Consider the following 17,724-nt stretch of genomic DNA (forward strand, 5'->3'; position numbering starts at 1 on the left):
ACCCGGTAAGGATGAGAATTTCTGGGGCAGGATCAATTGCAGTTTGTTCCAGTACAACATCCAACATCTCTGGCTTCTGCTGTCATGAGGCTGTCCTATATGCCCCAGTGTGAGGATTAAGTGCCACATTTCCCTGATCCAGAACCTGACCCAATGTGGTGTTTTGCCTGTTTTGGCCCTGCTATTCCATCCTACAGGATAGGATAGGGTAGAATAGAATGTAGTTAGTTATTTTTTTAAAAATCAAGATGTTTAAAAAAATAGTTCAGTTGCACCTGAAAAAGTATTGTTATTATATTTTAGAACAGACAGTAACAGACAGCAAAAGATCACATAAGTATAAATACAGATTAATTACCACTTTGATGCTCCAAATGGCACTGCCAGGTAGCTGTCTAGATTTAAAAGTTTCTCGACCTTCTAAAATGTCTGGGGACCAGGAAGGTGGGCTCACTGTATTATGGCTATTCCAAGCACCCTAGATATGTAAGATGAGAAAATAAACATATAAAACATTCACATCTATAACTGATGAACATCATGATGCACTGTAGATAAATATCTGGTTGAAGAGAAAATATAAAACATCGATAGGAAATAAACACAGTTATTGGACAATAAAAGATGCAATTGAAGTTTAGCTATAAATTAGATTTTTACAGTAATAATTAAGATCCATCAGTTTGGAGATTTTGTGCCTATTGTTATTAAGATCTTTAATACACTTAAAATCAGTCTGCAAGTTGGAGAGAGTAGATCAGGCATGTCACTTAAAACAAAATTATTAACCAGAAATATTAAGTGTTGTTATTGTTAGTTGCCATCGAGTCATTTACAACTCATGGCGACCCTATGTATAACAGAATGAAATGCTGTTCAGTCTTGCGCCATGTGCCTGGCTGTTCCAATGTCTGCATCCATTGTTGCTGTGACTGTATCAATCCATCACATTGAAGGCCTTCCTCTTTTCCGCTGGCTCTTAACTTGACCAAACGTGATGTCCTTTTCAAGTGACTATGTGCCCAAAGTATGAGAGTCTAAGCCTAGTTATCTTTGCCTCTGGGGAAAATGCTGGTTGTATTTCTTCTAAAACTGGTTTGTTTGTTCTTCTGGCAGTCCATGCTATTTTCAATAATCTTCGCCAACACCACAATTTGAATGCACCAATTCTTCTTTTATCTTCCTTCTTTAATGTCCAACTTTCACAGGCATACGTGGCAATTGAGAAGACCATGGCATGAGTCAGACGCACCTTTTTTTTTAAACTGACATCTTTACTTCTGAAAACTTTAGATAGGCCTTTGACAGCCGATTTTCCCAGCGTGATACGTCATTTGATTTCTTGATTACTACTTCCCTTGGCACTGATGGTTGATCCGAGTAGACTGAAATTGTTGACAACTTCAATTTCTTCTCCATTTATTGTAACATTGTTTATTGGTCCATTTGTGAGTATCTCACAAGTGAGTGAGATCTCATCTAAACTTTTCAACGCTTGCTTGGAAAATATCATGCGCAAAATGAACTGGAAAGACGGAATTGATATAAATGAAGATAAACCATCTCAGATTTGCAGACGATGTTGTACTGATTGCAAAAGATGCTCTAAAGCTGCAAAAAATGCTTCGACAACTTGATGCCAAAAGCAGAAAGGTGGGTCTAAAGATGAAATCGCACTAAAACAAAATATATGCAGGCAGGGAACCTTCCAAAATTTCACATGAGGCTTCAGAACGAACTCACTGAAGAGGTCGACCACAATGTCTACCTGGGATGGCTAATCAAAATGAACAACGATCAAAGAGAAGAACTGGTCAGAAGGAAAAAAGCTGGATGGGCTAGATACAACTCCATTAGAGAAGTCTTACAAAATGATATGATTGACAGAAAACTGCATGTTAATCTTTTTAATTCAACTCTTATTGGTGGTGCTATATGGAAGCGAAACATGGTCGCTAACAAAGGCAGAAGAGGAAGAGCTTTCAAGAGCAGTAAGGGCTATGGAAAGATCGATGCTGAAAGTTTCTCTCCAAGACCACATCCCAAGCAGCCAGATTAGAACACGAAGTGGAATAAATGATGTTGTCGTCAAATATCAAAAATGGAAGCTATGCTGGGCAGGACACATCACACGCATGTCAGATGGCCATTGGACAACAGCAGTTGCCAAATGGTATCCAAGAGAAGTAAAAAGACCCACTGGCTGACCTCCAAAGAGATGGGAAGATCCAATAGCCAAGAACTTTGGCCGAACCTGGAGAAGAAAAGCCAGGAATCGAGACAAACGGAAAGCAAGTTGTGACCAGCAGGATTGTGTCCGGCAACAGTCTGGTCAATCGAGGTGATGACTATAATAAATAAATTACCATATTCTATTCTTAGGCATGTAAGCTTGACTCAGAATTGAAGGGGAAAAAAAGCAATGGCAAACCATTTCTGTATAGTTGCCAAGAAAACTGCATGGACATGCCTACATAGCTTCCATGATTCAAGCCTGACTTGGGGTCTTTATGACCAGTTCAGATATAATGTTAACCTGTGATTTTTATAAACCAATTGACTGCAATTCAGACACAATAAAAACGTATGATTTGCCCAAATCCAGGTCATAAGGGATACATCTGGTATAGGACTGCAAAATGTATTCTCATAGCACCATACCATGACCTGGTGTCCAATCTGACCAGGTCAATTATCTTCAGAGATTCTCAAAGGCAGGGGAAAAAAAACGGTATTAGAGTTTTTGATGGGATACTAAGAACAGCAGCTTACTAAAATTCATTCTTATAATGGTTAATGTTGTCTGATCCAGCCCTAAGTCTTACTATCCTCAGTAGTTAAGGTTAATACAGTTAATACATCATACATAGCCAGCACTATTATTCAGGCCTAAGTGGTAAACCTCATTAGGAAACTGACTCCACCCAGTCTTTAAGATTTTTGACAAAGAGCATTCTTTTTAGAACCATGCATTCAAAAGCATAAGACAACATTTAATGTTTTTGATTATATCATGATCTCTTTTTAGAATATTATTTTGAATGAGCTTCCATCTTCTGATGAAATACCTCCAAAAATGGAAGAAATCAGACTTTATATTGTAAATATTCTAAGCTTTATTTAGTACCATAATCTTGACTGATAGACAATTAAGACACGTTTCTATGTTAGGATAGTATCTGGCCTGGCATGGATATGACTAGCAGTAAACAAGTGTTTTAACTGTACAATCTAGAATTCCTAAACATTGCAATACACTCATCTTAGAGTTAAGAATAATGGGACGGTAACAGGTACTTCTTTGTAAATTAGAAATAAGGAAAAAAAAACCAGATAATTTTGTTTAAGAGACAAATTATAGTTGAGGCATGCATGTTATAGTATATTTTTACTCAGGAAAATTTAGTTTAGTCTAATGCCTGGAGCACTCTTGCTGTTGGCAGATTATAAAAGTAATGAAGTAAAGTTGATTAGTATGTAAAACTATGGATAAATTCACCAAATTCCTAGTGAAGTAAATTATCTTTGCAAGCAAGGTGCTGGGTTTAAAGAGGTGGGTTAAATAAGCTGTATTACAAACCCTTGCAATCATTGCTCTCTACTACCTACACGAAATGAAGGCTTGCTCTATATACTGTAACAGTCTAAAACAAAAAATTAATACTGAAAAATATGCTTTCTGTTGGAAAAAACAAACACACAAAATCCAAAATAGAAAGCTTTGGGCAAAACCAGTAAATAATAATTATTCCTAATATTCTAAGAGAAAACAGTAGCAAAAAAAAAAAAATGAAGATGTGATTCATACTATTGTGTTTTCAGATCTGAATTAAAAGCAGTTTTTCATTTTGGTCTATCTTTAGACTTTTTCAAAATGCTATTAGCTTAGAGCATTTTTCCATTTCAATGCTATAAACATTTACTGCTTGGTAATTATTGCTAAAGTAACATACTCAAATGCCACAATCTCGGTTTCAGAGGGAAGGGAGAACGTATCTCCAATTATATCATAGCCAAAACAATGATTCTTAATACGTTGCAATAAGTTTTAACAAACGTGCTTACCTGTCTTGACCTTGGTCTCCCAGGAGAAAACTTTCTTTTAGTGATAGCAGGTTTTCCCATTCCAATTTTTGGAGTGAGTGATACATAGGTGGTTGGAAGACCTGCAGAAGATTCTAGCGATGACATCTGACATCGCAACATCTCAGGGGATGAACCCAGCTCTAGTGAGGCTGCTGGCAAGGAAGACACGCTAGCAGATTTGTGTATTTCAACAGATGATGGAAATGAAGAAACTATCTCAGGTGGTGATTCTGAAGATTTATCTGCCAACGGTGAACTGTCAGTCGCACAACTTTCACTTGCAGGAAGAGATGACGGTTCACCATTTCCAAGAGCATCTCTTCCACTTGTACCTTCTAGAACGACGACTGCTTCAGACTGTTCTTCCTTAGGACTGGAGATTGATTCTTTACTGACTAAAATGAAAGTTTCAGGCACCTTGGCTGTATCCTCCAGTTTCGTAGGGAGAAGCTGAGATTCCTCTGAGGGCATTTCCACCAACTCAGGGCTTGCCTGTGATGGTTTTGTTTCTTCAGTTTGTTTGTCTGATACTTGCTGTGCTATTTCTGGAATAATTTCTGAAGTTTCCCTCTTTTTATCAATGTGATTGCTATCAGATGCAGGAGTGTTTTTAACAGATGTCTCCCCTTCTTCTGTACCAAAATGGTTGGAAACCTGTGTTTCCAGTTCACAATTCTTTTCATCTAAGGAGAGGCCTGAAACAAGTGGAGACAATGTATTTAAGTTTCATACTATAGCACTGCTGTGGAAAGCATCATTCTTCCAAAACACAGTTTTCATTTTTAGTTTTTTTCCTTGAAAGTTTGAAAGTGCAAGCAGCTAAGGGTCCACACTGACTGTTTTTGAATTCTGAATTTTAGTTCTGTGACACTTCATGAAAAATGGCTGCAATTAGCATTCTACTGCTAATTATTGGTAAACCTATCCCTTCACATATTTATCTAACCTAATCAGAAATTAGTTTATCACACCTTGTAACAAAAAAATCCACAAACTATATACCCTATAAGAAATACCTTTTATCTTTAGGTACCAAATAAATGTCCATTCAATTAAGTACCCCAAAGTTCTACCACTATGAAAGGGAGAATACTTTCTATTGACGTAAAATAATTGTATAGATTTATGTCATGTCCACACCTTAGCTGGTTTTTAATTGTGTGCTCACAATCTTCCTTTAGCATAAATATGCACTCAGAACCCAAGCTTTAGTTCAAAGTATAATTAATGAAGTTGGCTACTTTAAATTCGTCATATTTAAAATTAGTTCTGAGTTTATTTAACAAATCAAGATTTAATCAAAAGCAAAAATTTCCAAAAATCTCTAGTATCAATTTAGCAAACTAGAAATTCCCAGTAATTATCCTTTTCTAGAAGATTTCATGCATAATTAGACAGATAGGCAAGTACCTTTGGTCTGAATTATCATACTTGTCTGATGTGATTTTAAGTTATCATAATTTACAATATAAAGCATATATCAGGAAGAACAATTAACTGACATGCTAGTAATCTTACTGAACTTGTAGGCTGAAACCCATACTTAAAGTATTTTATTTTAGTATCAATTTATTTATTAATCTATCTTGCTCAGAAACAGATTTGGGTAAGATCCTCCTATTCAGTTATTGGGATGGTTTTAACTGAATTGTGACATTTCAGACTTATATTTCATGAACCACTCTTTGGCATAATTTAAGAAACAGAGTGTTTCTTAAAAGTCCTGTTGAATTTTCACTGTCTTATAAAGGTATTCTCCCTTTTTTTAATCCTGCCATAATTCTAACAATGAATAATGTATTTATTTTACAAAATTATGCAATGCCATTCATTCACTTTTATACTGCATATCATTATAAAAAGTCAATAGTATTATAATGTAAGATACTTTGAAATTATTTGATCAGTAAAGAAATGAATAGTTCAAAAAATCATCCTGCTCCCTAAATATTAAGTCTCATACAGAGAATACAACAAACAGAAAAATTTAAACCTGGAGAAGAATAGACCAAAAATAAGTTATTAACCCCACTGACCAACTGTCTATTTTTCTATCACGTACGTCTTTCAATTATACCTTTTATCTCTCCCTTTGGCTGTAATAAAGAGTTGTTGTATTATGTATTTTATCAGAAGACTTCAGATTACGTATTGATACATATATCAATATATGTATAATAAATAAATAATAATAATAATAAACAAATACAATACTGTTTTCATGGAATAATATCCTCTATAACCTTTAGGAACTTCTAATCCTCTTATTATTATAAAAAGAGAATGTGCTGCACAAATGTTGTATTTTCTAAATATTTCAGAGTTCTGATCGCATTTTATATACATACCTATGCACTCTTGTGCTGCCAAAGAAAGGGTGCTCTTACTATCCGTAGAAGATTCAACCACCGGTTCTTGATCAAGGCTACCCTCAGATACTAACTGCTTCTTGTTTGCCGTATTTTCTCGACCGTCTTCTATTTCTATTTCATTTGCATAGATTTAAACAAAAGCGAAGAAGACATTATCAGGCTTGAACATTTAATTTTTTTCAAACTATGAGGAGAACTTTTGATAACAAATACCATTCTGCTTTGAACTGTGTTCCTGATGAGGTCTTTACCTTTTTAAAAAGCTGGCAATGGTCCCTAATTAGGTTTGAGTTAAATGGGGGGAAGGAAAATGAAGTACAAGAGGCATCCATGCTAAATCTGGAGGTCTTTCTGGAAACTTTTATTGAGGAATTCCAGCAGCATAGACTTTAAAAAATCACTGTGCTTTACTGCAGCAATAATCTTGAATAGGAAGAGGTCTATAGATATCAGATGAAGAATCAACAAAAGGCATAAAGAGATAAAAGAAGAGGTTGGCTCTTACCTGTGACAACTTCAGGAAGAAGTTGGTCAGGATCCATCACATCACATATTTGTGTATGTTCTTGTTCTACATCTGAATGTTTGCAAAGACTGCAGACATATTCTTTTAATTGAATATCCAGTTCATTGTCAGGAGGTTTGTCACATCCTATGTGTATCCACCTGCAGGGGATAATAGGTTTAAAAGTCAGATTGAATTGCTAAACTCTTCCACTGATGTATTGTTTCACTGAGGAAAAAGGCCCTTTCAACATTTTGGACCATTTCAAATTAAGCCTTTACACATTTATTGTTTATTTGGATGACCAATACAATATGCCAAGCTTGCTAATGGAGAAAAAGAGCATTGTGTCCACTTACACATAATTTCTTAACAAGAAATAAATTCCATTATAAACGGTAACAAGCCAACCATGCTTCTCAATCAAACTTTTCTAGGATAAAATTCTACAGAAGTTAGTGAGAGCTTGAGCACTGAGCATCATGGCCAGTTAGCAGCAGTTCTTGTTACACTGCAAGAAATTAAGGGAAATTTTCAGGGAGATCAATATTGGATGCAACAGGTAAGCACCAAAGAAAACTAAAATATATATTCCCCTGGAAATGATTTGGAAACCATTAACGACAAGCAGAGGACTAAGTCAAGGCAGAACAAAAACTGCGCTTCTCACCTTTTGCACATGTGACAGTGCAGCCTGTCTTTTTGCAAGTTTGGATGGGAGGATTTTTCACAGAAAGGGCAAGGTAGGCTCTCTTGCTGACGATAACAACTGTCACACATAAGACAGTTGTGATGCCACTGGCTACTGGTCCGTGTGCCACATTCTGCACATACCCTGCAGTTCTGGAAGTCAAAGAAAATAAGCTTTTTTCTTTTAGCCATACTATTTTATGGTATCAAAACCAGTAATTGACCAGCATATTTACATCATTGAATCTAAAAGTTATTAAAATTAATTAATTAGAAGTCAAAACTCAGAAACCTTGACTCAACTAACAGTGCAGCCTATATAAAATGCTTTTATATTGCCCCCTGCACAGCAATTTATATCTTCTGTTAGATAAAGTTTATTTATTTATACAATTATTTATATGTCATCTGTTCAAAAGATGCTTGGCAGTTTACAATACAGTACAATAATGGTAACAACAAATAATCAATTAAAAATATAAATAAAATCCCATTCCAAATCTAAGTAGCAGGAGCTAGGCCCTGTGGAAGAACACCACTCTTAAGCTTTCTTGAATGTTATCCTTAAAACTCAACATGCACTTCAATTCCACATTACGGTCTAAATTTAGGAAACTGAATTTAAACTCACTTTGCATTTCCACCCATTTGTTGGTACAGAATCCATAACTGGTTGTAAACAAAAAGTATGATACCCTTTGTCACATGTATCACATACAAGCATTTTGTTGTCTTCTCCAGAATGCCTAAGGAAAAGATCCATAGTTTAAGTTATATTGGATCAAAAGATAAAATACTTTTCACTTTGAAGCAAGAAAGATGAATATAAGCAGCAACAGCAGGCAAGTAGGATAATGAAATGCTAAAACCTCAGCTAAACCACGATGTCTATGACCAGTACCACAGTCTCAACTCTTTTCTCTAAGAGAAAAGTCCCCAACCCCCAGTCCGTGGACCGGTACCAGTTCGTGGCCTGTTAGGAACTGGGCTGCACAGCAGGAGGTGAGCGGTGGGCGAGCGAGCGAATTTACAGCCTGAGTGTTTACAGCTGCTCCCCATCACTTGCATTAATGCCTGAGCTCCGCCTCCTGTCAGAGAAAGCAAGCCCATTGGCTGCTATCTCCAAACGGTGCGAAGAAAAAAGAATAAAAAGTTAGGAAAAAGAGGAAGCGCTTGAATCATCCCAAAACCATCACCACCACCCAGTTCATGGAAAAATTGTCTTCCATGAAACCGGTCCTTGGTGCCAGAAAGGTTGGGAACCGCTGCTCTAGCGGATATATCATTTCATGTTTATATATAAGAACTAGTGCACCGCAATAATAAAGCGTATTATATTCATGATGCATGTGTACAGTATATAGCCTCACAAATATTAAGGAATAAATACAGCAGTGTCATATTGTTATTAAGTGTCCTCAGAATCTACTGATATGAAACAGGATTTAAAAAGTAACAGCAAAATCAACAGTGGCTAAAGAAATTGTGGAGCACACAGCATTTGCACTGATCGTGAAACTGATGTGGACACTGTGAGGAGCAAAGGCAGAAGTGGAAGTGTAAAAAAGTCGGGGATGCATTTTGTTTTACATCAGGTTCAGCATTTTATCTAAAACTACGCTAGGACTTTTGTTGCAATGTGGTCTGTATGTAAAAGAAACAGAATACACAGTCTATTGTGGACAGAAGTAAAATCCCAAGTCATGGTCATGAGATGTTTCGCTTAACAACCATGGTGATTCACTTAATGGCTGAAACAGAATTGAGGTTGTAAGTGTCATGAGCACTGATGGTGAGCAGGAGGGGGCCTCTATCCAGGGGGGAAAACGCATGCGTAGTACTGAGGAATTAAGCAGACATTCAAAGAGACACAGATCAGACCCGCCTTAACCTTTGGGGTTTATCTGTCTGGGTTTTTCCCACACTTCTTCAGTTTGTTAGGATTTTCTGTCTTATGTAGCAGTAATAAACACTAGAGACCTACTCCTCGTCTCGGCGTGGTTCCTGACTGTTAGGACCGTAAGTCTGTCATGGTCATGTGATATACTGCTTAGTGATTGGGGTGCTTAGCAGAGGAGTTGCCAGTCCCAGGTGTGGTCGCTAAGTGAGGACTACCTGTACATAATTTAAAATGGGGTACCAATCTATTAGCACTTTATAGTCTAGTTTTGCTTACTTGCAGTTCTGGCACACTTTGCAATCAGGGCACTGCCAGCCTGCCCGTTTGATAGGTGTCACTTGTATATCCAGGCACATCCCATGGTAATGCTGGCCACAGGTTGTACAAAAAAGTTGATCTAATAGGTCACCGGGGCTGTCACACACTGCACAGTTAGCTTCTTCCTTTGCTACAAATTAATAGATGAATTCTGCATTATTTTATACGGAAACAACCTTTAATTGACTTTAAAAAAATTGAGTAGGTCGATATACCTTTAAATTTTTTTAAAAAAATTATCCAAGTGTTACCTAAGGATTATGCAGGCAACATTACAAAAGAACGTACACAGAAAATAAAACATTTAATGTTCATATGAGTCTGTGCTACCATACACAGATCACATTCTTTAAAATTAAAACAGGTGTTAGTAAAATCATTGCCATTACTTAAAAAAACAGCATAGCAGGAATAGCCATTTATATTTCAAGAAAGATGCCATAAGATGAGAGAGCAGGACAAAGTGATCATAAATTAGCGGATAATAAGGCAATCTGATTTCCTCCTGTCATTTCTCAATTAATTTGAACTGTTTTTGAACAGGAAAGAGGGGAAACTAATTTTGTGCCATCTCCCTGCCTATAATCCTTCACCCCAACACAGCACTTACGAAAGACTATAAGCTGAGTAAAACCGGGCAGATCTATCTTCCCCAATTCCTTTTATTTTTGTTTTTATTTATCTCTTCAATTTATATAGATGGCTCTCTCACAATAGATTACAACATTTAAAAACAATACAATAACATAATATAAAACAACAGCCAGGGAGCCAAACCAATCTAGACAAATAATACCCACACAAATCCAGAGAGATTTCCAATACCTAAACAAATATTTGATTAGGAGGTTCTATTACATATTTTTAAAATTCTGAGAGTGCCTTGAACTGCAAGAAGATCCAACCAGTCCATCCTCCAGGAAATAAAGCCAGACTGCTCACTTGAGGGAATGATATTAAAGGCAAAACTGAAATACTTTGGCCACATAATGAGAAGACAGGACACCCTGGAGAAGATGCTGATGCTGGGGAGAGTGGAGGGCAAAAGGAAGAGGGGCCGACCAAGGGCAAGATGGATGGATGATATTCTAGAGGTGACGGACTCGTCCCTGGGGGAGCTGGGGGTGTTGACGACCGACAGGAAGCTCTGGCGTGGGCTGGTCCATGAAGTCACGAAGAGTCGGAAGCGACTGAACGAATAAACAACAACAATTACATATTTTTGGAATATACCTTATTTACTACTCCTACTTACATCTTAGTGGAGCCTGGTCAATGTGATCTGGGCAAAGAAGGGAAAAGTTATTAAAATCCTGAAATGTGCCTGCTCCAGCAGCACATGGGTAATGATATATGTGGGTGCATTTCTCTTCACAGCATTTGATAGTGGCTCCAAGGTGCTTGCAGTATGCACATCGCTGAAACACAAAATATAGGACCACTTAATACTGCTCGAGTTCACAGAAATACAGTATTTTCCTGTTCTTTCTCCTCTAAATTAATTCCCTCGGTTAAATCACTGAAGATATAGTGATTTATCACAAGTCTTTCTAAAATTTATAGCCAACTAAATACTATTTCCAAATTCAGTGCTTTACTTTTTATAGCAACTAGAATGCACGTTTTGTTCATATAACGAATTGTGCACTCAACGGGCACAACTATCAACAAATAAATACCATGTTTTAAAATTGTAATTATTTCAGTAAAATGGATTTAGTTCAACCTGTACACTACATAAAATAGAACATTTTTCACCCCATTCAATATCCCTGCTGTATCTTCAAATGCTTTCTATTTTGAGATGCTTCAAAACACTTTTCCCCACCCAGAAAACAAATGCTGATCCATCAATTAAGCCATTGCAAAAACCTATTATCATTAATTTAACTTGCAGCTCACTTCATTAACTAAATTAATTCTTACTGCCTTAGACATAACCACAGATTAGATTTTCTGTTTATATATTCAGATAATCATGCAAAAGGAAAAAAAGGCCCAGAGCAGAATTTTCTTTGTTGTTTCACCAGTGCTGTGAAATTCCTTGGTGAGAGAATAATTTGACACTTTCCATTATACTTTATAATTTAAGTGAAGGCCACCATACTTTGACACTTTTATATATGCCCTAAGATGAGATGGAATTTCAATGGAATTCATAAATTCAGTAATACGCTGTTATGTTTTATGAATTTCATAAATTTAAAATATTTGTACTGTAGTATATCCATTAATAATGTAATTAGTAAAATACGTTCTCTGTTTAAACTAGTAGAAAATATTAACTCTGTAAAATATGCTTGAAAACTTCTAACTTTGTATTTGGGGTGCACAAGGCAAAGTTAATATTTCACCAATGACTAATGTGAGTCTAGAAAGAAATGTTAGTCTCATTCTTAATGGATAACATAATAAAAAAGCATCACAAACCTGCCAACTAACTTTATAGGTAGTCCTCGCTGAACAACCACTCGTTCAGCAACCATTCAAAGTTACGACAGTGCTGAACAAGGGGGACTTATGACAGGTCCTCATAGTTGCATCACAGTGTCCCCACAGTCACGTGATCACGATTTGGGTGCCTGGCAACCAGCTTGCAATTAAGATGTTGCAGCATCCCATGGACATTTGATTGCCATGTGTAACCTTCACTGCCAGCTTCCACAAGCAGTGTCAATGGGGGAGCCAGCAGGAGGTTGCAAATGGCAATCATGTGACCATGGGACGCTGCAACTGTGCAGCATTTGCCTAACAATGGCAACTGGGACTGCCGCAACTGCCATCATAAGTTGGCAGGGCATGTGACACTGCACTTGTAAACTGTGTCACCTTAGCAACAAAGTTGCTGGCCCCATTTACCATTGTTAAGCGATGACTACCTGTAGTTACTGTTGTTTCTAATATTTTGCTGCAAAATGCCTGGATAGAAAATACCATCCTAAAAAGGAAGGTCTCTGTCCTATGGCCAACAACTAGTATGGAAGAGATGAAGAGCATGTTTCTTAATTAGGATTTCCAGAGACTGGATATGGTTACTGAAAATATGCTGGTCAGGAAATTCTGGGAGTCGAAGTCCAGCCATCTCAAAATTGCCAAGGTTGAAAAACACTGATGTAAACAATAGAATACATTAGTATTTCAAAGCAAACTATAACAGTTATAAGGTTTGACACTAGGTAATGACATGAGAACTAGCATGAACTAGGATGGATAAGAAGTGGGGAGATGCAGGTTCAGTTCCACCTCTCAGGTACAGAAGCTCACTGGCTGACTTTGGGCCAGTTCCTCTCCTTTAGCCCAGCCATGGAAGTTCCCTGGGGGACTCTGGGCCAGTTCCTCTCTCTTGGCTCAAGAACAGGTAAGTGTAGCGGCTAAGGTTTGGGGCAAGGAATGGGGCGGCTCAGATTCAGGTTCACCCCTCAGCTACAGCCGCTCGCTGGGTGACTCTGAGCCAGATACTCACTCTCCCGCCCCAACCTGCATCACAGGATGGTTCTTGGGTGTGTGTGTGTGTCTTGTTCTACACTTAGTTATAAATGCGTATCTAATAAAAATACTAAATACTCAAGGTAAAGATGACCTCTGATACTCACAGGCATGATCAAGAAAATAAGTACAAATTTCTATTGCTACACTCTCAAATTTGACATACTCTTTAACTTGAAGAAATATTTCTTTTGTACTTGAATTAGCAGAAAGTTATGACCAACTACCCAGCATTGTACACTTTACGTACCAGACCAATTTTCTCGCTTTTTAAAGAATCTTACCATTTTCCTAAAAATTCCAAAGATTTTGCCCTAGCCTAGCATTCTATCTTTCTCCTATTCTCTTAGTCCTCTTTTCTATTTGATGTCACACCATCAGGTCCACAAATTAAATCAGGCAAGCCTTTTGAAATTTAAATATTAAATTTAAATAGAGCCAGTTTGGTCTAGTGGTTAAGGTGCTGGGCTAGAAACCAGGAGATTGTGAGTTCTAGTCTCGCCTTAGGCATGCAAGCCGGCTGGGTGACCTTGGGCCAGTTCCTCTCTCAGCCCAACCCACTTCACAGGGTTGTTGTTGTGGGGAAAATAGGAGGAGGAAGGAGTCTTGGGTATGTTCACCGCCTTGAGTTATTTATAAAAATAATAAAGGTGGGATAAAAATTAATTAAATGAATAAATATGATCACCTTTCCTGGATATCAGCTTCATTATTACCAATGAGAAAGGAGGCCAATACTTAGAACTCTAAAACTGAAACTTATTTTCCAGTTCAACATGATATCTCCCTGACCTATTTTATGTTGCTCAGATTAATTGCAAAAATCATAAACTTTGTGGGAGGGGCAGTTTGAAGACCTAACTGTCTGCCTAATTTTACATGCAAAGATATACTTGTGCTTTATACCTAAGAAATCATTTTAAGAAATGCTCCACATCTCAAAGATGAGAACCACACATTTATGTATATAGTCTAATTATAAAATGGATAGGAAATCCATTGAGAACAACTCTGAAATACCAGTCAACTATCAAGATAGCCACAATAATAAGTTTGTGACTGAGAACTATTGAATGCAATGGTTCCAAGTGATTACTTTCAGGATTGTGTTAAAACTTTAAATTCCAGAAGAAGAATACCTTTGACAAATCAGATATTGCAGATATATAAAAGTAAGAGCTACTTAAGGTTTCTTGGAGGCATTTGATTAGCCACTGTTGAAACTCTATTATTGGACGTGATCTACTAGAGCTCGTCTTATAAATATTTCAACACGTAATTTTTACGCATACAAGTTTCAGTGCATTATCATCAAATGATGAGCAAGCCTAATATTAAGAAGATAAAATTCTGTCATGGTATAATTTAAAAAATCACAACAAATATCATAAATTAAGAGATTGAAATTGTTTTGATTAGTATTTTCCTTGCATGCCTACTTTGCCATTTTTCTGAGTTACTCATGATCTGGAATTTCAATCACTGCTGATCACTCCAAACAAAAATAAAGTTGAGGGTGGCATAAAAAGCAGAGGCACACACCCCTCTCTTTCTCCCCCAAGCCACAACCTTCATTCCCATCTAGCTGCAAAGAAGGATGTTGCATGGGATGACGAACTCCTTTCACTATGAAACACACTCATTCGCAACAATGGAAAGTCATATTGAGCAGAGCAGCACTGAGTATTTTGTTTTAATTACTAAAAGTGTTTCTGACATTGTAGCCACACACAGTGATTTAAAGTCTATATACAGAGCAGCCTATCTAGGGAAAATTCCCTTTATTCTTCTGTGATAACTTTCTTTCCTCTCTACTGAATTCTTCATTTATCTGCTTCTACCAGTTCTCTGAGTACCTCAACCTTCAACTTGGCTTCCCAAATGTTACAGATGTATCATATAGAAACTTCTATTGCTAAGTTGTTTATATTGAACTCATTTTGTACAAAGCTAATAGCTCATGAAAAAGTATTAGCTTAATTTCTAACTCAATAAAAGCTATATTAATATAATCTGTTGGTTGCTTCTGGGTTGCTCAATTTGACCGCATTAGTCAAGTATGTTCTACTTGTTTCACAGTACATTATTTCACAAGCATTTACTTTCCTTTAATTATAGATCTAAAAATGGTACCGAAGAAAAAATATGTTTCCTTTCTCTATAACTAGTTTCCACTATCTTTTAGTTCTATTAGCTTCCTATATTTGACAATCTAGAAATTTTGCTCTCTGAGCTTTGAATACTTAGTAAGACTATTCTTACGCAGCTCTCTTTATTTGGCAAAAGGTTTTACAAAATTCCACAGAACATTAAGTCTAATATTTAGCAGAAGTTGTAAGTAAGTTATATATTTTTGATATACTTATTATAAAACATTGATTCTTGTAAACCTTTAACTGTTTCAAAACTGATGTGCACAACTGCAAATTCTATTTGTTTCTTGGTTTATAAAGTGCAATGACTTTTTATAACCCACATACAGTATCTTCAACTGAAAAATAAAGCAAATTATAATAATGTTTCACCATCTGTTTCTTAATTTCACATTCAGTTAATTTCGCATTCCAAGCTAATAGTCGTTTCTCTTACAATACAGATTGTTCAATGGTGGAAATCACAGGTATCAATTTTTAAATGGTTTATATAGAATGCTCCTCAATTATGTTATTAAAGCTACTAAATAGTTATTCTCTTCCAAAATTCTTGCCCATTAATTGGGGTAAGATTACACTTGTTCTTACCTATCACTTTCTGCTATCAATACCATGCTATTTCAACTAATGGTTAATGAAAAACTTCGAGATTCCTTTAAGGTACTTTCATATAAATGCTCCTCTAATACACTTTCAGTATACTAAGTATACTTAATACATTATGAATTTGTGCACAGAACAGCTGGTTCTTACATTTAAAAAAAGCCCTACAAACATTTTCTGTTATGTGAACTCCATTAAACTGTATAATATTATACTATATAACTATGTAATTTTAAAAAGCAGAAGATTCTGAGAGAGAAAGAGAGAGAGATCATAGCTAATAGAAGTTTTTAAACAGGCATCTAATTTATAATGTGGATAGCTGCCAAAATGAATGTAAGGATGGAACAGTGGAGAATAGAAACATATGGGCATAATCAAATGACAATATACAATCTAATGGCATTTCAGGTTTTAATGTTCAGAATGCATATTTTTCATTGAGCTTTGGGACAAAAGATAAGCAGTACAATTCTTTCAACGTAGTGAAATACAGTTAGACCATATGTCTGTATTAATAAACTGGTGGACAAATTCTGGATATTTAGTACCATGGAACAGATCAATAATCTAAAGTATGCTGTTATAACTGTGGCAAAATCAAGTCCAAACCAGAACAGCTGCAGCAAGCAAGCAGTACTAGGGAATGGATTCTACATGAAAATCCATCTGCTGAGCTGGAAAGCAAAAAAAAAAACACTCTGAAGCTCCACATTCAAAACAAGTAAAACGGGTGGGGCGGGGGGAATGGAAATCAAACAGAAAACCCTGTTGTGCCATTTTCAGTGATCAAGAAAAGGAAGTATTTCTTTACTTAATGGATAGATAAACTCTGAAACCTGGTGTCTGGAAATGTAACAATGGCCACCAATTTAGATGATTTTAAAAGGAGACTAGAAGATTGACAGAGGACCGGGATATCCAACAAGGGTCTTCTTATGTTCTTATGGAATTTGGGCCATTTTATCAATTGCACGTTTTTTAAAAAATCCAGGTTCCATGTTGCTAACCCTTGGCATAGACACTAATCACAGGTAAATCAATGTAAATAATGTGACATTTAATTTTTATATTTTTAATGATTTACGCATTATGTTTTTAGTCCTCCCAATAGCAGTTTACTAGTTGGATCCTAAAAACCAAAAGAATAAAACATACAGTAACAAAGCAAAAACAGAATATAAAATGTATAACACCTGCCATACTTATACGATAAAAGTCTTAATTCTCAAAATTAAAACTATGAACATTTAAATGCCTCAGAGAAGAATGGTGCTTTCCTGGTACTGAAAAGATACAAATGTTGATATCAGGAAATTTTCTTTGCAGAAGATATTCCATAAGCAGGAGCTAATTAAATTTGGTGGGGCATCTGGGCAAAGACTTTCAAGAAGACATAGATCTCAACAGGAAATATATAAGGAAATAGTATGCAAATCCTGAGTATCAAATGGAATCTTTGCTACTGTAACACTCAGTCCAATTTACAAGCAACAAAGTGAAGCATTAATTAGTAATTCATTATTAAACAATTCTCTCTTAAATTTTGAAAGACTAAAAGGGACAGAACTTTCGAGCACTTGGATGAAATTAATATAATGTAAGAAGTAT

The 17,724-nt window shown here is 36.3% G+C and overlaps 1 protein-coding gene across 7 annotated transcripts in view; it reads right to left on the reverse strand.

The window, feature by feature from the left end:
- KMT2C (lysine methyltransferase 2C) overlaps window positions 1-17,724 on the reverse strand; it is a 151,815-nt gene that overhangs the window by 67,838 nt on the left and 66,253 nt on the right. For all 7 annotated transcript variants that reach the window (XM_063303356.1, XM_063303354.1, XM_063303355.1 and 4 more), the window contains exons 7-14: window positions 11,127-11,289; window positions 9,830-10,001; window positions 8,285-8,399; window positions 7,634-7,806; window positions 6,964-7,124; window positions 6,435-6,569; window positions 4,066-4,781; window positions 359-478 (exon numbers count right to left, since the gene is read on the reverse strand). In XM_063303356.1, the coding sequence (XP_063159426.1) occupies window positions 359-478; window positions 4,066-4,781; window positions 6,435-6,569; window positions 6,964-7,124; window positions 7,634-7,806; window positions 8,285-8,399; window positions 9,830-10,001; window positions 11,127-11,289 (1,755 nt within the window). The remainder of the gene's footprint in view (window positions 1-358; window positions 479-4,065; window positions 4,782-6,434; window positions 6,570-6,963; window positions 7,125-7,633; window positions 7,807-8,284; window positions 8,400-9,829; window positions 10,002-11,126; window positions 11,290-17,724) is intronic.

The sequence above is a fragment of the Candoia aspera genome, chromosome 4, assembly GCF_035149785.1.
Source record: "Candoia aspera isolate rCanAsp1 chromosome 4, rCanAsp1.hap2, whole genome shotgun sequence".
Classification (NCBI taxonomy): Eukaryota; Metazoa; Chordata; class Lepidosauria; order Squamata; family Boidae; genus Candoia; species Candoia aspera.